Source organism: Pan troglodytes, chromosome 19 (assembly GCF_028858775.2).
Source record: "Pan troglodytes isolate AG18354 chromosome 19, NHGRI_mPanTro3-v2.0_pri, whole genome shotgun sequence".
NCBI classification, from domain to species: Eukaryota; Metazoa; Chordata; class Mammalia; order Primates; family Hominidae; genus Pan; species Pan troglodytes.
In genome coordinates, this window is record NC_072417.2 from 91682638 (window position 1) to 91709276 (window position 26639).

A 26639-nucleotide genomic window follows, 5' to 3' on the forward strand; every position below is an offset into this window, starting at 1 on the left:
AAGGGCTCCAAGCCTAAACAGGCTCTCTGAGGGTGGCAGCAGAGTCCCCAGGACAAGGGGCAGTCTTGGGGCTATCGGCTGTGGACAGGCTGAGCTGGGGAGGCCCGGCAGCCACTCTGGTGGAGACGTCCCACAAGCAGTCAGAGGTGGAAAGGGGAGCCTGGAACGGGCCGGAATTGCACAGGCACACATAGGGGCCCACAGCGGGTAGCAACAGGGTCAGTCGCGGGACTGATTATCTGTCAAGGAAGAGGGCTTAGGAACACTGGGGGCTAGAATCCTGGGGGATGTCCAGCAGCTGGCGGGTGGGCAGAGAGGAGAGGCCACGGAAAGAACGCACAGGGAGCTGTCAGAGAGGTAGGAGAGCCCAGGTAGACTAATCCACCAGAGCCAAGAGGAGAGAGGAGGGAGACCCCTGGCTGAGGAGTGAACGAAAGTGAGGACATAGATGCAACGAGGAACTGTCGGAGTCCCTGTTAGAAATGCAAAATGTTTGTTCCCTGGTGTCACAAGGAAAAATTAGCATTCAGACAAAAAGTTCTCTCAGCGAGGCAATTTTTACTTTCTGCAGAAAGGGTGTCCCTTGCAGATGGAACAATGGGGAGGGCACAAACAGAATAAAGAGACGCCAGAATATTTATTCTATATGCATGAGGCCTCTATTGCTGTGTCCTGTCTCCATTGGCTGGAGCCGGACCTCACAATCTCAATTAAAACCCGATTGGCTAATAATTTATTCTCAAATAAGGAAGGAGCATAGGCTGTGAGCTGGAACATGCCTATGAGCACGTGAGCACAGACATCTTGGTTAAGGTACAAGGACATGGAATGTACTACGTGCCTTGAGCACGTCTAACAGCTACCTAGGATAGGGCTTAACAAAGAGTTATTAGCACAAAGCAAGGAGGCTTGAAGGAAGTTAGTCTTTAAAAGAAACTATTATAACACTTACGATTTATTCTTTAATAAGAAGGGAAACTTTGAAGAGGAAACTTTTTACTTTCTACAGTCCTGCAACCGCACAAACAACTGCAGAGAAAGGCAGCAGCAGCAGGCCTCCTAACAGCCAAGAGGCGGAAGCAACCCAAACGCCCATAGATGAATGAATAACAACGTGGTCTCCATACGATGAATGTTATCTGGGCATAAAGGGGAATGAGGCTCTGACACACACTACAGGGATGAGTCGCGTAAACGTAACGCTAAGTGAAAGAAGCCAGACGCGAAGGCCCATGTAGTGTATGATTCCATTTGTATGAAATGCCCAGAAGAGGCAAGTGCATAGACGGAACCATTAGGACTGCCCGGGACCAGGGGAAGAGGAGGAGAGGCTGCTGATGAGTAGACAGGGTGTGCTTTGGGGTGACGAACTGTTCTCAAATGGATTTTATTGGCATTTTAATAACTTTGTGGATGTATTACTATTGCAGGATTTTTCCTTAGTTCAGCTAAACACCTCTTAAAGGTCCTACCTTTTCATACTGTAACAATGGCAGTTACATTTCAACATGAGTTTTGGAGGGAACAGATATTCACACTGTAGCTTTCTGCCACTGGTTCCCCCACACTCGCCAGTCTCAGTACAAAACGCATTCATTCCATCCCGACTGCCCCAAAAGTCCTAACTTGCTCCAGCACCAATTCAAAAGTCCAGAGTCTCCTCTAGATCAGATATGAGTGAGACTCAACGAACAATTCATCCTGAGGCAAACCCCCTCCAGCTGAGAGCCTCGAAATTTAACAAGTTATGCACTTCCGAAATACAGTGGGGGACAGGCATGAGATAGACATTCCCATTCCAAAAGGGAAAAAAGGGCAAGAAGGAAAGAATAACCAATCCCAAGTAAGTCTGAAACCTAATAGGGCAGACATTAAATCTTAAGACTCCAGAATAATCTCTGACTCATCTTAATGTGATCCCCCAAGGCCAGGAGCAGCCCCACCCCGTGCTGGGTTCTGCCCATGCCGCAGCTGTCACAGGATGGCGTCTAGTGCCTACATACAGCTCTCCCGGCTGGGGCGGCAAGCTGGTGGTCCCACAGTTCTGAAGCCTTGGGAGTGGCCCCGTTCCCATGGCTCAGCTAGGCATTATGAAGTCATGTTACCAGCCAATAAATGTACTCTCTCTTCTTTCCTATCTGGATGCCTTTCATTTCTTGCCTAATTGCCCTGACTAGAACCTCCAGTACAATGCTGAATAGAAGTGGTAAGAGTGGACATCTCTGTCTTGTTCCTGAGCTTAGGGAGTTTTCAAATGAGATGGGCGTTTCTGTGGTTTGAGGGAAAGAAATTAATGGGGAAAGAAACTGGGGATATGTATAAGACAAAGGATAATTGACAGAGATGGATCCAGGGGAGACAGGAAAAAAGGAGGCCACTTCTTCTGGCGATGGGAGGGAACAAAAACAACTCTGACTGATGTGGAAAGGTAGGAATGCTGCCCTTCACACCTAATGGTCGTCTCTTCTCAGTCAAGTGGGGCAGTCACCTGGGGAATGGTCAGGGTAGACTGGGGGCTTGAAGCAAGGAGGAAACATCAGACATGACTGCTGCTGTGTGGAAGAACGCGGACCAGCCCGTGGAGACGGACCCACAGAAGGGGCCAGCCTGGTGCTTTGCTGTCTCTCTGTTCGGTGCCGGTTCACCAAGCACCTTCCCCTGCTTCTGGGTTCTAGCCCACTGAAACTTTTCCCTGTTTATTCCCTGGTATTATGAAGTCATCTCTGGAAACTGAAATCATACTAAAAATGTATTATATTGACTGAAGGCATATTTCTTGATCTTAATTTAAAACTGATATTTCACGTTTCTTCTAAAAAAGTGGGGGCGGTGCAAAGCCTAAGTTACTTATCTTTGCTGACCTGCTCTTCTTAACAGAAGACAGAACCCTCCTCCCACTTTCAAGGTGTTACAACTGAACTCAAGGTGCAGCTGGAGTAACACCCTCCTGCACAAGTGTCCAGTCAGCACCCCTTTCCCACCTCGAGGGCCCCGCCTGAGCCCAGAGACGCCGCGAACAACAAAGATGGCTTGGGCAGAGTTGGAGTTTATTTGCTGCAGTTCCTTGGCGCTAGTTTACAAGGCAAAAACAAACAAACAAAAACAATTAGAATAATTATTTCTTAAAAACCCTGTCAACAACTTTCAGTCATTTCTTTATATTTTTGTGTTTTGACAAAACTTCTTTTAAACAAATACAAAATAATCTAAAAGGAGAAAAACTATACATAGATTATTTACACCTCTGATAAATAGACTAATACTGACCCAGGTGCCTCTCTGTCTAGGAAACACTTGAGAACCAGGCCAGGGCCCGGGCCAGCTGGACAGGCTCCAGCGCCAGCCCAAACACGCCCAGACCTCGGCAGGCACCACCTGGTTCTCCCACCCAGAAAGTTCAGGTTTCCAGCCTGGACCCTCTTCTGTCACCCTCACAAGCTCTGGCACAAAAGTGCCTAAAGCCATTCCCTCCAGGTAGGATCTACACAAAGTGGCGGGGAGGGAGGTGACAGACTGTCCCCCTCTATTCCTCCCACCATTCCTCTGCAAAAGCTATTTCCAGAGATGCTCGCCAACCCTAAAGGATCAGAGGAGCCGTGGCGACGCGGCCCTGTGAAAACCCGCAGCTCCTCCACCTGCCTCCTCGGGGCTGCGCCCTGCACCGCCCTGGTCCAGGGTCCTGTGGAGGGGCGGGGCGAGACGGCCAGACAGCCAGCCACCTGCTCTGCCTGGACTGGCATGCTGGCCCTGGCGGAGTGGCAGGAGCTGCCCTGAGAGTCCCTGAGAGAACGGCAGGAAAATGCTGCGTGTCACGGCTCCCTTCATACTGTAATGAGGAGGGGCAGGGCCAGCTCACACAGCACCTGCAGGGGAAGACAGAGATGCAAGAGGCAGCCCGGCCACCCCCGTCACTCCAGTGCACCCCACGGAGCAGATAAAGGCCCATCTTCCCCTCTAGGGGGCCCACCACAAAATGCATCCAGAGTAGTCCAGTTAGGGCTGGTTTTGAGGCAGAAAAAGCTGAAGCCCTACGGGGATCGGGGAAGTCCTACTCCTTCCTCTAGAACGAGGACTGGAGTCTGGGGAAGAGGAAGAAAACCCAAAATGAAACAGGTTATCCGGAACCTCTGTCCCGATAACCTTCCTCACAGTTTTGGTTATTAGGTATTTAGCTCAAGGAAAATGCTGACTTTCTACTTTAAAGCCCAACAAGAACTTGGATTCTGAAGGAGGAAAATAACGTAAGCGTCCAGTCAGCTCTCTCCTCTCCTCGGCGCTCCGCAGGCACTTGGGATGGAAAAGCATCCGCGGGAGCTGCCGGACTGCACGCTGCTGCCGACTGCGCCCCCGGCCAGGGCAGGCCCCCGACTCTGACTGTGCCGTCTGAGGCCCCACTGGGCCTCTGCCCTCTGCGTCCTCGACCACACCTGTCCATCTCGCCCAGACAAGCACCAGGCAGCGAGCTCCCACAGCACAGGAGAGGCAGGCCAGGCCCTGCCGCGGGCCCAGGCTGATGCCCCTTGGCCGCAGCCCCAGGTGCTCTTCTCCAGGGAGAAGCTCCCCAGCGCAGCCAGGGCAGAATGCACCTGAACAGCACTACGTTCTCTCTTAAAAAAAAAAAATAGATCTTTATAGTATGTGGCTTCTCTTCCTTTCCACCTTTTTCTCTTAACATATAATAATATATGGACACATGTATTTATGGTGCAGGGTTTGAAGGCTTCTTCACGGGGACAACCAAGAGGTAAACAGTTGGCTCTGAGCTCTGCTACCAGAACACTGAGCAGAGAAACTGGCTAGGAGGCTGCCCTGCCGACAAGAGCTCTGCCCTGTGAGAGAGGAAGGCTCTGGAGCCCATGCTGGACAGGTGGCCGGTCCTCTCTTCCCCAGTGATAACTGCCCACCCTTCTCCCACTTAAAAAAAATAGCAAAAGCTGAAGCTAGTCTCTAGGAATCCAGGGCGGGGCCTGGCAGAGGACGCTCTGCTCGGCAGCAGGGCATCCGTGGAGGTGCGGGAGAAGAGCAGGAGCTCCAAGGCCCCCACAGACCAACGCCCTTGGCTGCACGCTCAGTGTCGCTTTGTGGAGGAGACCTTCTTTTTCCGTGCTGCGAGCATTTCGTAGAAAGGGTCCCTGCTGATGGCTGCTCTGGAGCACAGAAAAGGGAGAAAACAGAGACGTGAGGGACAGAATCAGAAGAAACACACCCAGGCAGGGGCTTCTCAGGGGCCCCTCGTGCCCCAGAACACCTGTCCCACCCAACCATCACTGCAAAGGCCAAGTTAGCGTCCTCCACCCTTGCTGTGTCCACACAGTGACCTAAGGTGACACACTTCGAAAGAGACACAGGAACACGTGACAAGAAAATTTTGGGGTTTTTACCTGTTTCAACATAATAATCAATTCACATTTAGGAACAGAATCATGCCACATTCTTACAGCTATATTCCAATTCAGAGAAAAAGACTGGTGTTTGAGTTTCCATGATGACATCTGACTTTGCTTTGCAGCAGCGAGTGCCACGTAATCAAGCCGTGTCACATGCAGTCCTCTGGCACGGGGTGTGTGATAGCTGGCATGGTAATGCAGTGGGGCCTTCCAAGCCCCCCACGTGCACCTGCTCAGTAACTAAGGCTCCATGACTCTGCAGGCGGCACTGCCCGGCACGATGCTGCTGGTGGGGCACCATGGACAGACTGGCTGCACCTGGCTGGGTCTCCGGTGCACAGGGAGGGGGCCCGAGCTCATGCTTGTGCTACAGCCTCAAAGACAGCAGCGCAGGCTGCGCCGCGGGCTGGAGCACCTGCAGTGGACTGGCAACACCACAGCCCTATGTCTGCCATTCTCGACTTTCAAGCAACTTATGGTCTAAAAGTCCTGACACTTAATTTCTTTCCAGGGAAGCTGTATCCTAAGTGATGATTTGTTCCAGAGCTCGGGCACAAGCCTCCTGACTGCAGGCAGGGCACTCACCCCTGCTGAGCGGTGGCACCAGCAGCTGCTATGGCTCTCCTGGGCTGACCTGGAACCTATTCACAAGAGACAGTGTGTCCATGAGAAAATGCTTCCGCAGCTCCCCGGGGAGTGCTAGGAACTGAAGAGCACTAGAAACATGTCCCGATGGGATCTCACTGGGAAGCGGTCTGACCACCTGAAGTGCTTTCACGAGGGAATCTGGCGGCCGGGACACCTGCTTTCATGTTTGGAGGTGTTGGGGTGAATCTCCCTTGGCTTCCTGGGTAGGCCAACCCTTTTGGGTAAGCTGGGGGGTTCTGCAGAGAGGTGCGTGTGGCGCTGCCCTGTGTGCAGAGGCAGAGTGTCAGGCGATGAGGGGGGCTGGGCTGCGGTCGGACACCAGGCCCCAGGCCCGGCCCTGCCTGGCCCTGCCTGCTGCTTCTCAACTCCCGCTTCCTCACATGCAAGCTGGAGATGCCCCACCTCCACCTCCCTGGGTTCCGGAGAGTCAAAAAGAGATCCCGCATTCAAAGAGCACATCTCAGCGCCTAGCCGACACACTCGATGGCAGCCGCTGTTACCGCTGACACGCAGTTCTACTGCTGTACTTCTGGGTACAGCGTGAAGAAAGTCCCAGCATTAGAGAACACACCTGATTCTACAGAACCGAATGCTGGGACCACCCACACGGCAGGGGCACTAGAACTGAGGGTGCTGGGAACTCCAGGAAAAGCACTTCGTGAGAGGAAAACACGTCCTGAACTTGACCTCGAAAGCCTTTCTGGCAATACTGGGGAGGAGGCATCCACCAGCCAGATCATCTTCCTGCTCCTGTTGTCACCAATGTTTCCACTGGGAGGAGTATCTAGGGCCAAGGACAGCTGAGGCTGCACGGTGGTTACCAGTGCAGCTGCATGAGTCACACTGCTCAGGTTTGAGGACCAGCTCCACCTCTGTGGGGTTTTGGACAACTTACTCAACTTTGCTGTGCCTCAGTGTCCCTCATCTGTGAAATGGGGATAATCGTAATGGTCCCACCTCGCACTGGGTGCAAGAAGGTTTGAGGACAGTGTGCCTGCAGAGTGCCAAAGGGGGTGTCTGCAGATCCCGAGGCTGAGGCCAGCCCGCTCCGGGACAGAGCAGAGGAGCCCAGCAAGCCCACAGGAGAACTTGGCACTCACGCTCATGAAAGGATTGAACGATTCTAAATGTGACTTTGAAAAATGCTTAGTTTTTCTGACTACAGAAGTAAAAACCATATGAAAGACACATGTACAAAACCAGCCAAAACTGTTTTGAAAGACCAGTGAGGGAGGACAGGGAACTCGCCAGCCAGCACAGTCAAAGGACACCACGATGCTACAGGGGGAGGGGCGGGCGGCGCTCACGCTGGGAGGCACAGCGGAGCGACAGGTGCATGAAGCGTGGCGGGGGAGCTGGGTACACTCTAAGGAGAGCATATGAAGTCAGTGGGGGCGATGCCAATGAATCCATAAATGGTGTCCGGACCATCAGCTATTCATTCATGAGAACAAACTTAAACCCTTACTTCAAATCTTATATAAAAAATACATTTCATAATGATTCAATAAATTTTTTTTTCAGTATGTTAAAAAAAAGGATACCGGTCCCCCACAACACTGCTGTTTTCTTCCCCAGAACACAGGGCTGGTGCCATTACTGGTAGGGGACTCTGAAAACACCGTGGCACCGCGTCTGCTCAATGGAGGGTGGGCTGGCCCCTGCTCAGGGCCACACTTCCCATGATGGCTGTCATGCCAGGGAAGCTGCCAAACCCCATGCCCACTACACGATCTCATTTAATCCTCAAAAGAGCCCCATGAGGCAGAAATGACCTCTATCACACAGAAGAGGTAGGTTACCCACCTACCAGGCACTGCGCTCAGAGAGACAGAGCGAGGAGTCTCAGCGCAGCGTGACCTGGCGCCAAATCCATCCTCTCTCCAGCTGGTTCCTGTCTGTTTTCATTGCATGAATTTTCAGATTACTTTTGAGAGGATAAATCATCTATTCCTTTCCCTCCATCATCACATCATCTCCATCTTCAGTCAGTTTTAAGGTATTTAGCCTGGGCCAAAACCTACACTGGTCTGAGTAGAAATACCAAAAGATAAAACAAAGGCTAGAGGATATTGCACACCCTCGGGAATGGGGCTGTAGCCTGGGCAGGAGAAAGCCCGTCACACAGTACACAGAGGACTTACAGGGACCTTCGCAGTCACCTGTGGGCACATTCTCCCTGTTTTCCAGGTGAAGTCACACAGGCAGCTGAGGAGTCTTTCTCAGGAAAACAGCTAGGTGAACTCTCATGGATGAAGCACCAGGAGTGAGAGGGCAAGGCTGTGCTCTTAGGAGAAAGGATCACTGAGAGAAGGCAAAGTCAGAATGCTCACTGCTGACCCTCGCACAGGGACTGGAGGGAGGAGAAAGGATCGCTGAGAGAAGGCAAAGTCAGAATGCTCACTGCTGACCCTCGCACAGGGACTGGAGGGAGAGCCAGGCGGACCAAGTCCCAGGGAAGAACATTAAGCAAGAGAAGCCAACTGACTTTAGAAAGCCATGTTTCCAGATACTTGTCACATCAGGAAATTTCCAGCCCCGTGATAGACCTTACATGGGGTGGCCCAGTGGAGCCAACAGAGCCGAGAGGTAGGAGTCAGAGGCCTGGACTTGGGAGCTCCACTTCTTAGCTGTGGAACCCTGAGGAAGCTTCTCTCTCCTCCCGGACCTTGGATCACGGTATGTGACTTCCAGCAAATTTCTTAACCTCTATGGGCCTCAGTTTCCTCATCTGTAGCTAGGAAAATGGTGTCTCACAGGATTCACAAATTATAGAACGTGACTACTATCTCCTCTGAGCTGTCACTATGAGAATGAGAGCGGCTTCGTCAGACACAGAAAGACCAGTTGAGCAGATGGCATCTGTGTGGGTAGCTCACTTGCCTCTTCCTATTTTGGGTCTATGAGGACACGTGGGGAACCCAGATGGGACGTGCTCTCTTACATATGCTATAATAGCCAAGAATCCAAAGGCCTCCTGGGAAGTCGTCAGCTGGGAACCAGGACGAAGCTTCCCTAAGAACTTGGAGCACAGAAGAGATGCGGGCGGCATGTTTAACCACTAAGATGATCAACACCTGGTGAGGTGAGGGCTGCACCAGGCGCGCACTGCCCTTTCTCAGCAGTCACTTACTTAATGCACTTAATCCACTCCTCCTTCTCCTCGGGCGTCGGAGCTGAGATCCGGTAAACAGTGTGGTTCCCCTCCACCACCCGCCCGTCAGCCTCGGTCTTGCAGGCCTTGATAACTTGGTCTTTATTGTCGGGGATATAAAGCTCAAAGCAGTTCTGAGAATCAAAACAGAGAGGGAGAGAGTGGAGCAAAGGAAGCTGTTAACTGAGAAACATGCTGATTTCTTTCCCCAAAGCCCCTTTCTTCTGACCTTCACAAAATACAAGGAATACATATTTTCCTGTGGAAAAGTGAAGCCTAGAAGCGGAATTCTGGAGATTGTCAATTGTATAGAAGTCAGTCTCGTTTGCAAACACACCGGCCTGATATAAGCTGGCTCCACTTGCAATGCACGTAAAATACGGAGAGAACTGCAGGTGACTTACGACTTTAACGTCAAGCCAGTAACATCCTGACAGCCCAAAACAAAGGAAAACTAAACGGGAGGCATCCCGAGGGTATAAACTACATAGCCCACTCATGCGTGCTTGCCGCTGCCATTGCAGGAGGGGCAACTTCTACACCCCATGTGACATTCACTAAGTGAAACGATAAAGCAGACAGACGGCACAGGAAGAAGTGATTTCGAGTCTCATCTTTGGCTTGAACAATATAATAAAAAATTAGACTAAATAAAAGCCTGATCACGCTTTTCAGTTTTTTGGTTTTGAGTTTTTTAAAAAAATCTTTGAAATGCCCATCCCCTTTCTCCCCTCAAAATATCTCAGCAAAAATACTCACTGGTTTTTTGGAGTCCTCCACTTCCCGGATACTCAGATTCTCTAAAGGGATGATTCCACGGGGCTCCTTATCCTACAGAACAGTTGAAGAGAGGAAGTTTAAGATCACAGTTTAAGGACACACACTGTCAGATTCCTCGCCGGTGACTCAGCCGAACTTTCCTGCCTTCTCCCAGGACATGAAGTTCATAAATCAGCCTGAGGGAACTCCTTACATTCTAAACAAGAATAACACCAAAAATGTCTGAGGATTATCAATATAACTGCTAAGTCCTCTGCGAGTAGAAAGACCAGAAGATTCAACAGACACAGTGAGAGTGTGGCCGGCAATGACTCGGGCACGGTCCTCAAGCAGGGAGTGTGCGGGCCCCTTTCCCCTAGAAGAACCTTTCCCTCTTCCCTTTGCCTGGCTCTCCCACTCACCTCTGAAGCCTCAGTTCTGGGGCAACAACTCCAGGAAGCCTTTCCTAGTTTCACCCTAGCGCCCCTGATGCCTGGGACTGCAGCTGTGGGTCTGACCATTAACCACTCACTGCCTCTGTCCATCGCCCCACCGCCAGACAGTACAATCCTCAGAGACACTGCCATCCTGACAACTCCACCTGGATTTCCAAAGGCACCTTGACTCCTGTCCAGAACAGAGCTGCACCCGCCAACTAGTCCCATCTCATCTACAGAGGGCACGGCACCGCAGACACTTCCAGCATACGTCTGACGGCAGTTTCACAGTCCCCTGATATCCAGCCAACCCATGGCCAAGTCCTAGCACTGTTAAAGTCTTTATATTTGGCCAGGAGAATGGTGTGAACCCAGGAGACGGAGCCTGCAGTGGGCCCAGATAGCGCCACTGCACTCCAGCCTGGGTGACAGAGCAAGACTCTGTCTCAAAAAAAACAAAAAACCAACCAGTTCTATGAGTTCTCTAAAAGCGAAAAAGAGTCTTTCAGCCATTTCCCCATCCTGGATAGCAACTATTTCCAACTTCTTCAAGCCAACCTGCTTGGTCTTTTACCTCTGTATCTCACACATCTCCAAAATACCATATTAGAACTGCCTTTTGAGTGCTTGATTTTAGATGTTATCTACAGAAGAGGACTGAGCTCCTCTTACCCGGGCATATTCATATTCCCCGTCCTCCTAAAATAACTATCTGGTCATCTGAGGTAGGGCTATACACAGTGCCTTCATTAACACCACGTTTCTCTTCCGACCTGTGCCATATAGTGAACTTCCTAATTTTTTCCTTCCTGAAAAGCTTCCTTCCCCACTGGAACCAAAATTATGGAGGGTGGAGAAGTGGGTTGTTCCTTTGATTTATATTTCTGTGACCTTACCACCAAAACCAATTGCAAATGGTTAACCTCTTATCAAAATCTCCTTGCTAATGCTAATTTGTATCAGGCATCCTATTAATTTTCATTTCTTGAAGTAATCCTTCCTGGAGCCTCTGAAACCTGTTCCAGTCTGGACTGGTTGCCTTGATACTCGGTAAACTGCTTCATCCTTAACCTCAGCACTCTCCATTCCAGAGCACTCTTCCCTCCTCTCTTGAAACAAGAGGTTTCAAGATCTCTGGTTTCCTACAGCCAAGGCCTTTGTCCTACACCAGCATCCTGAGAAAGGGTGTGTGGGTGGTAACAGTTCTGAAATCTCACTTGGCTAAGAATGTTTCTATTGGACCCTCACACCTGGCTGCTATCTGGCTGTGCCTAACAGTCTAGGCTGGACGTGACCCTCCTCCAAGACTGGGAAGCCCAGCATTCCTGCCTTCAGCATTCAATATCACCTCACACAAAGCTGTTCTGGTTGCTGGTGCTTTGCACACGACTGCCGTCCTCTGTGTCCTCAGTGTTCTGAGGCCCCCTAAGGAGGCAGCCTTGGCGTGCATTCATTTTCAGTCATCATGCAGGGTATTCAGTAAGCCTTCCAACCTGGAAACACATCCATCGTTTGGGGGAGGTTTAAAAAAATTATTTTGTCAAGGGTTACCCCCTCTTTGTTTTCTCAGCTTCTCTGGAACATGCTAGACCTCCTGGACTAGTTCTTCTTTGGAAAATAAAAGTCTTTCCTTTATTATTTTCCCTCTGCCTTTTTATTCTTTCCGGGAGATTTTCTTAATGCTTTTCTTCCAACTTTTCCATTGAGTTTTCACTTCTACCATGCTTTGAATTTCCAGGAGGATTTTTTTTATTATTTTTGTTCCGTGGCTTCATACAGGATCCTGTTCTTGTTTCACAGCTGTGATGTCACCTGAGACGGCTGAGTCTCTTCACAGCTGGCAGTGGACCCTTCTTCTTCCTGGACCCCTCCCTCTCTCTCATCCAAGTTGCTCTTTGGCTGTTCGGCTGCTTTGGTCTCTACCTGCTCTCAGCCGGCAGGAATTCCTCAGGTATCTGGGACTCCTTGGTTGTCCCATTTGAAGAGTGGAAGACTAAGAGCTGACTGGGACCTGAAGCCTGTGCACTGTGACCATCTACAAGGGCCCTCTCACTAGGCTGTCTGCTGGGGAATCTGACTAAATAACCTCACGCATCTCTTCTTGGGCAGAGAAGTTTCCCACTCTGTCTGCAAGCTACAGACCTGGCTACCTGTGGTTCTGAGAGCTGAGTGAGGAGAAGCTGGGGGTGGGAGAAGTCCTCAGCATTCGAGAAGGCTGCATTTACCCCACACTCCTGTCTGGGGAAAATGCCCCCACCTTCAACTGGGCCTAGAGTCCCTCATCCAGAAATGCTTGGTCAGTCTCTCCTGTGAGCGAGCACTCAGACTTCTGCCTGGGTGGTGGGGACAGGCCCTCAGGGGCATGAGGTGAGGGCGACAGCTGGTCTGTTTCCTAAACAGTTCTCAGCCAATTCTGCTTCTGGTTTTTACCCTCCCCATTCTCACTTCTAGGGTTTAATTGGTGCCTGCACCTTTTGAGGATTCCGCTGGGTTAACTGGGTTGAGGCATCACCAGGCGAGCAGGTGGGTGGTCTAAGAGTAATCACACTTTGGACCTCAATAAGTATGTGACATAATGTTCACTCTTTGGTGAGGCCTGCGGCATCCAGGTTACACATGCATGATGCACGTTCTTGATGGAAAATGATTTTTTTTTTTTTTTTTGAGACGGAGTCTCGCTGTCGCCCAGGTTGGAGTGCAGTGGCGCGATCTCGGCTCACTGCAGGCTCCGCCTCCCGGGTTCACGCCATTCTCCTGCCTCAGCCTTTTGAGTAGCTGGGACTACAGGTGCCCGCCACCTCGCCCGGCTAATTTTTTGTATTTTTAGTAGAGATGGGGTTTCACCGTGTTAGCCAGGATGGTCTCGATCTCCTGACCTCGTGATCCGCCCACCTCGGCCTCCCAAAGTGCTGGGATTACAGGCGTGAGCCACCGCGCCCAGCCGGAAAATGATTTTAAACCAAGATGATTTACACCTGTGGTCTTCAGCCTGGGAGTGGGGACCAGGTTATAAGATGACCCTCCTGGTCACCGGGAGAACCCACTGGGGATTCTGGTATCCTTCCTGGCCCCCCCTCTTTACTGCTCCATCCTGCAGAGCGTGGCCCTCCTCGCTCTTCTCAGCACACTCATCCTGCCACTTGAGAATTGGCTTGAGTGAGCCAGCATCGCAGACAGGTGCTCACGCTATCCCTCAGTGCTGGAGTGAAAGACAGAATGAGAACCACTGATGGAAACAACTAAACGTTAAGCTGCTGGGCAGCAATGTAAAATCCCAAATATTAAAAAGGCCCCTGTCTAGAACTTTCACTGGACTCGGGCAGGCCTAATAACAGGCAGGCTGCACCCCTCAGTGATGACTTGTGTGTGCCCAATAACCACTCCCTTCCCCTGTGAAGAGGGAAATAACCGAGGCCAAAGTCTTTGGCTTTTTAAATTTGTCTTTAAGAACAATCACTGTTGCTGTAAAAATACGAATTGCTTATTATAAAGAACTAAATATTGTAGAAAAGAATACAGGTGAAAGGTTTAAAAATACTCCAAATCCAATCACTCCTAAATTATCATTGCTGACATTAGGTGAAGATATTTTGTGTGTGTGCAGAGAGATGGAGAAAAACAGGTTTTATGAAAATGGGATATTTCGAGTGGTATTATTTTCATAAAACACGTTCTATTTTAATTGTTTAGAATTTAACAGGGGGAAAAAAGGAAGCAGAAACTGAAGAACTGTTGAACTTCAAAGTAAATGTTTCTTTACCACAAGAGTTCCTGAAATAACCTTATTCAAGTTAAGACAAAGAAGTTTATGAAAACATTAAGAGGTCTGACCAGGCATGGTGGCTCACGCCTGTAATCCCAGCACTTTGGGAGGCTGAGGCGGGCAGATCACGAGGTCAGGAGTTTGAGACCAGCCTGACCAACATGGTGAAACCCCATCTCTACTAAAAATACAAAAATTAGCCGCATGTGGTGGCACGTGCCTGTAATCCCAGCTACTCAGGAGGATGAGGCAGGAGATAACCCGGGAGGCGGAGGTTGCAGTGAGCCACTGCAAGATTGTGCCACTGGACTCCAGCCTCGGCGACAGAGCAAGACTCTGTCTCAAAAAAAAAAAAAAAAAAAAAAAGTTTTTACTTATTCTTTTAAAAAATACAACATGCTTCCATTTTAACAATATTTCTTGACTCTGCATTTTAAAAAGTACAAAATCTTCTAATTCTTCACATTGTTCCTCCTCCCACCTCCTGATTTTTATTGATTATTTCACTTTTACATTGTCCAGGTTTATAACATTCATGGTATGTCCTGCAGCCACAATTTCTGGTTAATTAGTATTTGTTTTATATTTAAGCATATTTTAGTATTAGCTCTATATTTAAGTTTATTTAGCTATTACTTCTATATGAGTATATTTAGCTATTAGTTCTATACTTAAGTATATTTTGGTATTAGTTCCATACTTAAGTATATTTTCGTATTCTGAACTTAAGCATATTTTAGTATTAGTTGTATATTTAAGTATTAGTTCTGTATTTAAATGAATAGTTCAATGCTCACTACCAGTCTTTTACTTCCCAGGGCCTTTCTTGTGATTCATTCTCTTACTTGCTGGATGTTACTGTCAAGCAATTTTTTTTTCAAGAAGGTTCCAAAGTGCCGCATTTCACATGTTTTCTTCAGGAGAGTGCGGCCAGCTGTGCTTTACTTAAACAATAACGTGGCTGGATAAAGGGTCTTGGGTCATTCTTCTCTTCAAAACTGTGCAGACCTTGATACTTTAATTTCTGGGACTAAAAGCTGCTGGAGATGATCTGCTTTTTCCAACAGAACGACCAGACACCTGGCTCCAAGTTCAATGGTCTAAGGGCCAGGCTTTGGAGCGCCCCTTTCTCTAACAGTTTCCTGAAATACGGTGTCTTCTTTGATTTGCAGATTCAGGGCTTTTTCCTCTTTCTCAGGGAAATCACCTCATGCCACACTGTATCTTTGATTCTGCAGGCACCAATTACTCTGGTATTATTGGGATCGTCTTCTGTTCTCTGCATCTGCTAGCTTTTCTCTCATTGTTTTAATACTTGTCTTTTTCAGATATAATCTCTGTGATTGGCTCAAGCATTTAAGACATTATATTTATAGGACATGATTATATTTTCAGCTAATTTGTTCCACTCCTTAAAGTTTTAACTTACCTTTAAGAATAAATAAGTTATAATTCTATGATTATATATTAATGGTTGCATTGTAAGTATATGCTATTGCTTGGGTTCTCACTTGTTTAAAGATGGAAACCTTGCTTTTCTGGCCTTCCAGCTGGCTCTGGTAAATCTGTGAGTGACCCCTGGTTCTCCTCCTGTGAATCTCTGATCTGCTTGTGTCCCCCTAACCACTTACCCTGACCTGTGGTGGGCGGCCAGGTGTTCTGCATTCTAGCATATTATGCAGTCTCGTAAGAGAATGGTGAGTGGTGGGAGAGCTCATCGAAGATACTCCCCGAGTTCTGGTCTTTCCTCTCGGATTGTAAGTATCCAACGTCAGGGTTTGCTCCATCTATCTGGGCAGCAGTCCCCAGCCTTTTTGGTACCAGGAACTGGTTTCATGGAAGACAATTTTTCCACGGACAAAGGCAGGGGAGGGAAGATGGTTCGGGATGATTCGAGCACATTACATTTTTTTAAGTTAATTAATTAATTTATTTATTTTTATTTTGGGGGGCACAGTTTTGCTTTTGTTGCCCAGGCTGGAGTGCAATGGCGAGATCTTGGCTCACCGCAACCTCCGCCTCCTGGGTTCAAGCGATTCTCCTGCCACAGCCTCCCTGGTAGCTGGGATTACAGGCATGTGCCACCACACTTGGCTGATTTTTTATTTTTAGTAGAGACAGGGTTTCTCCATGTTGGTCAGGCTGGTCTCGAACTCCCAACCTCAGGTGATCTGCCCACCTTGGCCTCCCAAAGTGCTAGGATTACAGGAGTGAGCCACCGCGCCCAGCCTACATTACATTTATTGTACACTTTATTTCTATTGTTATTACACTGTAATATATAATGAAATAATTATACAACTCACCATAATGTAGAATCAATGGGAGCCCTGAGCTTGTTTTCCTGCAACTAGATACTCCCATCTGGGGGTGATGGGAGACAGTGACACCCAACATGTGTTGCTTGTGTCCAGTCTACTCTGTAATCACTCTTTGGCTGCTGTCACTGCAGAAAACACTGCTTCACAAAGACAGGATGTTGGGCGTGGAAGCAGGCTTTCAGTGCTTTTGGGGCAATCTCAGGATATTCTGCCTCAACTTTAATCCAGAACATATGGAGATTTGACGTTGTCTCAAACATACTTTTAAGGCCACTGTCATTTGCGATCTCAAGCAGTTGATCTTCTTCTAGCATTGGCAAAGGTGATTCACCTGGCTTATTCTCAAATGGGTCACAGATCCATTCCTTTCCAGTTCAGGTTCTTTTGTGGTTGGGAAGTATCGCTCAAGCTCTTCTGAAAGCTGAGGCGCTGGGGGAAAGAAGGCCCTGGCTCCGTCTCTCACAATCTCTCTAATGTTTGAAACATGTCAGAAATCCCAGTGTTCACTCATCACCCCTGTAATTCCAGTTTGGCTTTGAAAGCAGCCACTTGATCTGCCGACTGGGACACACTTGTCACTCTCCCCTGAAGTGACAGATTGAGTTTGTGAGTAGGTTTAATCTGTCACACAAGTACACAAGTTTCCTGACCTATATTCTGTGTCACTGAAATGTGCTGCTAGTGGTGACTTTTTCTAGAAGAAATCTCTGAAGTGGCTGTTGCAACTCAGAAACTCTGGCCAGTGATGTGCCTTTAGAAAGCATCTCACTCTGTGTATCAGAGAAGCCGTGTGTGCTCTGCGTCCATCTCCTCCGAGGGCTGCATGAACAGACCTGAGTTAGGCCATGTACTTTAATGTGGTTGGTAATTTCAATCGCATCCTGCATAAATGTTGTTAAGTTCAGGTGACACTTTTTGGCTAGCCAGCACTTCTCTATGGATGACATACTGCATAGACTCACATTTAGAAGTGACCTCTTTGACCTGAGTAGTGAAACCAGAAAGCTGTCCAGTCACGGCAGCTGCTCCATCCATGCATATAACACCACAAAACAAAACAGTTCAGTTTCCCTGATATGTAATAATTCAAAGACTTGAATAGCAGCCGTGGTGTTGGTTGGCAACTAAAGCACACATAACATATCCTCATGAACATCCCCCTGAAAAATATGTCACAGAAGAACAAGCATTGTTGTCTTGTTGTCAACATCGGTAGACTCTTCAACCTGGATTGAGTACCACAGTGACTCATTAATCCTCTCTAACAATTGTGCCTCAATATCTGCTGCTGTTTCATCAATCTGCCTAGTTACGGTGCTGGCCGAAAGAGCAACACGTGCCACCTTTTGAACCACAGCCTCTCCTAAAAGCGCATGACAAATGTCCTTAGCAGCAGGCAGGATCAACTCTTCACCAACAGCCAGTCCTGGCTTTGGCAATGCGGTTAGACACGAAGAATGATGCTTTCAGCGCAGACATATTTGATGAAGGGGTGGCCTTCAATAATTGCTTCTGTTCTTGATGTTTACATTTTTTTCTTTTGAAAACTCCAAAGGCTTGTCTTTTGATGCAGGGTGCTTGGTCTTCATGCGGTGAGGCAGTTTTGAAGCTTTCATGGCTTTGTTGGGTAGTTGGTCACCACATATTCTACAAAGTGGGCTTGGCGAATGTGATCACCTGTTGAAATGAACCTAGAATTTGAGTAGAACTCTTGGCATTTTCTTTACAATGCAGCTTTATTTTTGTTGGCAGTCTTGGCGTCTTCTGCTGTCTCATCAATGGGTCTCTCCCCCTTTTCAAAGAAGCTCTCCAGTGACGTTTGGTTTTTACTCATTTTGGCTAGGGTTGGTGGGTGGGCTTACCAAAACCATGGCTGAGACAAGTACACAGTGTGGGAAAGAGATGTGGATGGCAGTGGTAAATAAAATAACGGGCAGGCCATGCACGGACTGAAATAAGTGTTGGATTCTGACTTAAAGCCTGCCACCAGATACAGCTGTACAATTGAAGTACATCAGCTCACTTGCCACTATAAAGCCTGCCACCAGAGGCAGGCTAATTGTCACTTGCCACTCACTGATAGAGTTCTGATGAGTCTGCAAGCAACTGATGTATTATTATGGTCTCTGTGCAGTCAAACCTCTCTGCTAACATTCATCTGTACTTGCAGCTGCTCCCCAGCACTAGCATCACTGCCTCAGCTCCACCTCAGATCATCAGGCATTAGATTCTCAGGAGGAGTGCACAACCTAGATCTCTGGCCCACGCAATTTACAATAGGGTTCGCGCTCCTATGAGAATCTAACGCCGCCACTGATCTGACAGGATGTGGAGCTCAGGAGGTGATGTGAGTGATGGGGAGCAGCTGGCTGTAAATACAGATGAAGCTTCCACCGCTCGCCTGCCACTCACCTCCCGCTGTGTGGCCTGGCTTGTAACAGGCCACAGACTGGTACCGTCCTATGGCCTGGGGTTGAGGACCCCTGTATTTGGGGATGGATATCATGCTCATGGGAGACCCTCCATGGACAGTCTTCCCCATTGAATATACAGTCTTGAGCCTTTACTTATGTCTATAACGGCTGCTTTTTTCACTTTTCCCATTTCACCAATGTCCACCCAGCAGGGGATTTTACTACTCCTTGATCAGGGAGGAAAAAATAACAAGTCCCGTTCAGTTTGCTTCCTCCCAGACCTGAGAAACCAGTGAGACTGCCGGGTCTCCTCAAATCCCGGGCCGTGAGGTAGAAACCCTGCACACTGCTCCTGACTGCTGCCCCTGCCACCGCTGCTTCCGCTGCTGCCCAGGGCTGTAGTGCACTGAATTCGTTCTGCCCCTTCCCCTGCTTGGTTGCTATTTTTCCCTACTTATTTTTTTACTAGTCTTTTGCTCTGTTAGGTAATTCTGTGTGGAAGTTTCAATCTACCATCTTAATTCTGACAGCATCCTCTCTGTGTCTTAAGAAATGTATTCAGCACTTTGGGAGGCTGAGATGGGTGGATCACAAGGTCAGGAGATCGAGACCATCCTGACTAACACAGTGAAACCCCGTCTCTACTAAAAATACAAAAAATTAGCTGGGCATGGCAGCAGCGCCTGTAGTCCCTGCTACTCGGGAGGCCGAGGAAGGAGAATGGCGTGAGCCCGGGAGGCGGAGCTTGCAGTGAGCTGAGATCGTGCCACTGCACTCCAGCCTGGGCAACAGAGCGAGACTCCATCTCAAAAAAAAAAAAAAAAAAAAAAAAAGAAATGTATTTACTGCTGGGTGCAGATCACCTGAGGTCAGGAGTTCAAGACCAGCCTGGCCAACATGGTGAAACCCCATCTCTACTTAAAAAACAGAAAACAAAACAAAAAAAACGGATGTGGTGGCGCACGCCTCTAGTCCCAGCTACTCAGGAGGCTGAGATGGGAGAATCACTTGAACCCAGGAGGCAGAGGTTGCAGTGAGCTAAGATCACACCACCACTGCACTCCAGCCTGGGAGACAGAGCGAGACTCCGTCTCAAAAAAAAAAAGTATTTTTCTCTGTATTTCCATTGCTTGATAAAATGCTACACTTTGCTGAATAAATATTGCTGAATTAAGGATTAAGGTGACACCACTACGGTGGGCATCACGAAAAACCACAAGATTCTAGAATCTCGTAGCATTGCTATAGGATTGTCCAGGACTTAGGAGTACACCACTTAGATGCTTATGTATCATTTTGACCCAGAAAATAGCGAGACAAATTCAGACACGATGTTAAAGACATCGTTAGTGTAGGTGTCTTCAGAAAAAAGGCAAAATATAGGGCAGAAGGGTGAACAAAACAGAAAAAATTGTACCAAGATGTTCACAGTGGTACTTTGGGGGTGAAGCAGAAAGCAGCTTTCTTTTTATTATTTTGCAGATATTTGAAGTGTATTACTCTCATATGAAAAGACTATAACAACAGAAAAGCAAAGCCAGTGCAGAACTTGCAGGGCATGAGCTGAGCCCCTACAACATATGAAATCCCTGCCAGAATTCCCTTCACAGTGATGTACTATCCTCAGTCACCAAACCATCAGAAGCAGCGGCTCTTGCCTGCAGCCTGATGGGCTACGAAGTGCATTCCCTGGGTGAGAAGCTGCACGTGCATGATGTCCATGGGGATGGAGAACAACGCTAAGTGTTAGACACGATGGAAACCCATCTTCACACCTCACAGCAGAAAATGCCAAGGCGTGTACCTGTTTCTTGGTCCTAAATAAGTGACTGGTGAATATAGTCAGGATTTCAATGTTTTACTTAAGCCCCATTTTGCTCTAAACTGATTTTAAAAGATACTTCTGAGTCTTAATTTTCTCAGTGGGATCAATGACTTTTGCTCCAAGAAGATATACTTGGAGAACAAAAGCAAAGCATTCTCAACTCAACGGCCTTGATTTATTTTAAGACAAAAGTTCGATGCCATGGGAGTATGCCCGCTTTGCCCTTACAATGACCAAGAAAGGTGGCAGAAATGAAAAAGCACCCCATCACCAGTCCGGTGAGCCACGGTCTCCACACCAAGTGCTAACTTGCCAGGGTTCTGGGTACCTTGCTTAGAGGGAGCTCTGAAAAGAGCTAATTTATGATTTTTACTTTCTTTGGCTATTATTACAAAAGAGATATACATATATAAAACACAAATTTGCAGCTATAAGTCTCTCCCACTGAATAAAAACCAACAAAACTTCTTAAAACTCCAGATAATCTCAAATTGACTTTTCCCATTTCACTTCACTTCCTTTTCCCCCACTATATATTTTACCCCTTGGGCTGTTTCTTCTGAAATCACATTTCTGCTAACCCAGAATAGGTGAATTTTCTAAATCACGATTATTTCCTTTTTCTTTTCATCTCCCTTTCAATTAGGGCCACATACTCTTTCTCGGCAACCAATGCAAATTCATTCTTTCTAGCCCAGTTCCAAAACCCATTTCTAGTGCTCCCCCTCCTCCAGGCCAGGTATCTCCTGTCCCACCAGAACCGGGTGCCTGCTCTGAGCCCGTGCCCTTTAAGGCACGCACCTCTTCTCAGGGGTTCCCCATTCTGAGATTTACTTCAGTTCTTGCACTTTGCTTAAACTCTCCCCCATCCCCCACAGATACTGAAGGGCAAATCCAACGGTCTCCTCAACCATGTCTGATTAGAGACACTTGGAACCGGAGGCCTTGCCCATCCCTAGTCTGGAGGCCGACTAGCAGGTGCTCACCGTGGTATACTCAAAGTAGTAAAGGCAGTTGTCAGTCAGAATGAACCAGCGTCTCTTCCAAGTCTTTACCCTGCCACCTGCAGAGCAAAAAGAGATGCACGTTCGACAAGAGACAACCAGACAAGTGCAGGCTCCACGACACACACGACACCCTCTCTTCTCAAAGAGGGTTGGGGGAGAGGCATCAGGAGAACGTGGAGCCCACAACATTGACATCAGTAACAAGACACAGAGCCGAAACAGAAGCGTCTTTCACAAAGTGAAAGCCTGTGGGTACAAGCAGAGCAAGCGCATCTAGGTGACACCTGGAGATGGAATCGGGACGGCAGGATGAGCATGGGTTTGTGGTGAGAAAACCCGGGGCAATAATGACATACAATGCAAATTTGCCAGAGTCAGCAAAAAGCCTATGTGGTAGAAATTGCCAAAGAACAGAAAAAGAGGGAAGGGTCAGCACCTAGTGCAGGCTACTCTGCTACTGACAAGCAGCCCGGCACATAAGGAGTGTTTCACTGGAAGTGAAGGAAGGAGGAAGCAGGAGGGGAGATGCTGGGAGCCTTCAAATCCACACTTTCCCTGGAACATGAAGTAAATCCCCATGGTTCTACTCTCTTCCTCACCTTCATGATTACAGTGAGCTTCTACACTGGCTCTTAACCTTATGTGCTAGTGTCCTGAAAACAAAATCTCCCGGGTCCTGGGTGAGAATCAAAGCAGAATTCCTCTATCAAGGAAGAATCAACTCGTACTGAGAGGTGGCCTCAGGAGCCTTTTCCGTTCTGGGCTTCTCACCTGGGGCTTATAACAGAAACAGCTGGCAAATACAGCCATGGCAAAACAAGCTCTGGCGGTGGTGGCTGGGAGGCTGGCAAGGGCCTCCCTTGGTTCTTTTTAGTATTTCTCAGCACAAAACACTGGGGTCATGGCTGGGCACAGGGGCTCACGTCTATAATCCCAGCACTCTGGGAGGTCAAGGTGGGTGGGTCGCTTGAGGTCAGGAGTTCAAGACCAGCCGGCCAACATGGTGAATCCCCATCTCTACTAAAAGTATAAAAATTAGCCAGGGGTGGTGGCACATGCCTATAGTTCCAGCTACTCAGGAGGCTGAAGCATGAGAGTCACTTGAACTGGGAGGTGGAGGTTGCAGTGAGCCAAGATTGCACCACTGCACTCCCGCCTGGGTGACACAGGGAGACTCCCTCTCCAAAAAAAAAGAAAAAAAAAGGAAAAAAAAAAAAAAGTTGGGGTTGGGGCCGTGAAGTTATGCTGAGACAGACATGAAGGAAGGAAAAATTTCCCCAAGCCTATCTGAATGAAGCTACACCTGCTGTCAAATCGGGACCACAGGCTTTCTCTTCCTCCACCTCTCTCCCATCAAGGGAACATTTTCTGAACATGAACCACTCAAAACTTATCCCTAAGGCCTTGACCTGTGAAGCTATGCATGGCATTCTAGAAACACTTCTTGTGCCTGCTCTTTTGCTAAGACTTAACCTACAGACAATACCGCTTCTCCAATCTTCCTAAATAGCAAGGATCATGGGGCATAAATCTCATACCTCCGATCATGCTTTCTCTCCTGCCCTCATCACAAATAGCTGAGCAAAGAGGAGAATGGTTTTACAGGGATTATTCTAACTGCCAGGACCTGCCTGCATGCTCACACCAGAGAAACCTAAGGGGAGTATGCAAATAATGTTATGAAAAGAAAATGTCCAGCGTAGGTCCTGGCAGACAAGTAAAAGGACCACTGGAATTTCAGGCCAGTTTTTAGCACCCTGCTTGGACGCTGAACCCTAGGCGGGCTTACGTGACTGATCATTAATTGCCAAGATTCCAAATGACACAGATCTAGGTTATGCGAGGGAATTTGCTGTAAACAAGCACGTGCCCTCCACCTGCCCATCCTGTGCTATATCAAGCAAATTGAGACTCTCTCCCTCCAGTAACTTCTAAGTTTCATGTGAGCCCTTGCCACTGGTCCCTAAAGGTTAGATGGCATGAATTAAGAGAAAACCATAAATGGATACTATGACATGCATGTGGAAAACAGGAAAGCCCGGGCAGAATTAAATAAGGAGGATAAAGAAGGCAAGGACTATATTCAGGATTGAAGCCAATTTGTTCTTAAAAAGGAACCCCCTCCACCAATTCAGAGTCTGAGAACTTTGGTCTTCCAGCCTGGCGGGCCATTGGTTGCCCACGGAGGCTCGGCACAAAGGGAACATCAACCCATGCTGACCTCCCATGCGCTCCATCACAGGACACTACCCGGGGAACCCTTCGGACATAGGAGATCATGGAAAAAGCGAGTCAGATGCTAAAAGAAACAAGATGGAAAGAAATCAAGGAGAAAAAGCAAAGCCAGAAGAAATTCTCTGCCTGATTACAAAAGCTTGGTTATTATGCCTGGACAATTTGTTGCATTACAGAGACCTCTACCATAAAGCATCACTGTGGGCCCACGGGGAACATTTCCACGTGGAAAGAAAAGCAGACATGAAACAAGCAGACAGATCAATGCGCGCCTAGGACAGTCCCTGTGGAACTCACAGGACCACCTCCCACTGCACGGCTCCTCTGGCCTCCTGTGACCTCCCCGAGACATCGAGGCCGGATGCCATCTTCCCCTACAGCTGAGAACAACCTGACAAGTCCCTGAAGCATCTCAGTAACTGTGCGTGTTTGGGGTTGTTCTTTTTAAGTGTAGCTACTGCTCAGGGAATGCTTAGGCACAAACCTGAGGGGTCTTGGGCTAAGAAAACATGTTTCCCCAAAAAAACCAGCAAATGGAGAGGAGACACCAAAACCATAACCAGGAGACCGATTCGGGGCTTTAACGAGGACTCGCTGAAAAAGCGAGGGAGCAAAACAAAACATAACAACAGAGCCGAGGCTGTTAATACCCTTCTCTGATCCCCAGGAAACTAAACATGAGGACTTCAGGGAGGGTTTTTTGGTTTGGACTTGTTTTTTTCACCTTCACTCGGTATCATTTTGAGTTTAGGAAATACCATTTCCCCTTTTCGTGCAAAGGCAAATGTCTTAAGTATCATCTAATTTAGTTCTTTCCCTAGTTTGCTTTTCCATCATGGTAAATCAGAAGCTTTCCATAGCTTTGGGAAGTCAAGACTTTGTTCTCTCTGGAGTAAGTCTCAGCTTGAAAAAAGAAGAAAAAAGAAAGACTTCCTTCTCTTCTTTCTCCTCTTCCCCACGTCAGAGATTAACTTTCAATCAGGCTGATGAATGGACGTCAAATTGAATGTCAAATTGAGTATCAAACATAGCGCATGTCTTAGCCAATAATTCCAAGTGAAAATGTCATGGAAACTTCCTCTGCTTTTACAAACCCACTCTTAGTATGTTTTCTTGCATTACTGCATTCAGTAATGAATATAACATATACTCCTCCAAAAAGGAAAAGCGAAAATTGCTCCAAACCCCTGATCCTGACCAGTTCCCTAGGGACTGTACAATAAGTTAGAAGCAGCATTAACACTACCACCGGCAATTAAAAAACAAAATAACCAAAAATAACGAAATCAGAAAATGCTGCAGTAATGACAGTGGCCTAGCAGAGCGAGCGAGCAGGCTGAGGGTTACATACCTCCTGGAGTTTGGGGCAAGGAAAAGGAGAGCCAAAATCATGGAAACATACAAATGAGGGAGAAAAGAAAATTAAAACAAAGAAATTAAACCCGATTCCTTAATCTTAAAGTGCAATGTATCAGTCACATTCATGCCTGCCTGGGGAGAGAGCTGAACTAAAAACATTCAACGGGCAAATGATCCCACTACTGTCTGGCACGTGAACGAGGGGCTCTTACATGCCACGTTCCACCTCATCAAGGCAAGATTTGAGGCACTACTGGAAACCTGGCCCCAAAGATGCCACAAATCGGCTTTTACAAAGCCAATGTTTACTAGTATATCCAGAATCAGAGCAAAGAAAGCTAAGGTTATTTCAGGGAAAATTAAATGTCTTTCTTGAGATGGCTGTCACTTTTTAAAGTGTGTGTAAGAATGCACACACATATACCCATGAATACACATGTACTGATGTGTATACACAAGAATACACATTCTTATGGCTATATGCATACACAGACATATACACACAGCTACAGACGGCTGGAAGCCCTGCCTTCTGCAGCACATAAACACAAAGAGTGATACTAAGTGTGCTACAATGAAAACACAATATTCAGAGTCTAGAAGGATTTGATGGAGGTTTAGAAAAAGTAATGCAATGAGCTAAAACTGAGTCCCACACTTGGTTAAATTTTCTCTTTTTTAAAATACGAGATGCCTCATGAATTTGCATGTCATCCTGGCCTAAGAACCAAGATAATCTTTGTACTGTTCTAATTTTAGTATCTGGGCTGTCAAAGCTAACACTTAGTATTAGCATTTAAACAAATCTCGCTGGAGGGGGAAGTAAATCCAAACTTGAACACACTTTAAACGTTTCCAGTAGGTTTCCTTTTAACTCCATCCACTTGGCAATAGGAATGTGGAAGGGAAGGCTGCCTATGGGGTTAGTAATTTTAGAGCCTTAACTTCAAAGATTCTGCTGGCTTAAAGATATATAAAATGATGGCCAATTCAAGAGATATTTAAAACTGATCGGTGAAGTGGTGCTGTAAGGGGAATTTATGAATTAAGTCATTATGTATAAGCACAAGGACTTGGGATATGCCTTTAAAAGGAAATATAAAGTCTATTGCTATCTGACCTAGTCAGAAATAAAGGATTCCATTTTAGCCTTCCCAGATGTGTCAGTAATGACCAAGAGAGTACTGACTTCTAATCACTGGGGCGAGCAGTTGGGCTGGTATAGGACGGAACAGCCCCTGCTAATGTGAGAACCCAACTCATCAAAGGCTAAAGCAGAAGGCAACAGAGGAAAGTACCCTGTTAGTGTCCAAAAAAAAAAAAAAAAAAA

At 47.6% G+C, this 26639-nt stretch overlaps 1 protein-coding gene across 19 annotated transcripts in view; it reads right to left on the reverse strand.

The window, feature by feature from the left end:
- CYTH1 (cytohesin 1) overlaps positions 1 to 26639 on the reverse strand; it is a 122552-nt gene that overhangs the window by 11184 nt on the left and 84729 nt on the right. For 7 of the 19 annotated variants that reach the window (XR_010153117.1, XR_010153114.1, XM_016933027.4 and 4 more), the window contains exons 10-13: positions 21695 to 21771; positions 9949 to 10020; positions 9169 to 9323; positions 3031 to 5147 (exon numbers count right to left, since the gene is read on the reverse strand). Coding sequence is in view for 11 of the 19 variants with exons in the window: in XM_016933027.4 (XP_016788516.1) it covers positions 5069 to 5147; positions 9169 to 9323; positions 9949 to 10020; positions 21695 to 21771 (383 nt within the window). In the remaining 8 variants the exon portion in view is untranslated. Of the gene's footprint in view, positions 1 to 3030; positions 6029 to 9164; positions 9324 to 9948; positions 10021 to 17963; positions 18147 to 21694; positions 21774 to 26639 lie in introns of those variants that run through there. The other 12 variants (XR_010153119.1, XR_010153116.1, XM_054670202.2 and 9 more) reach the window with 7 other exon arrangements.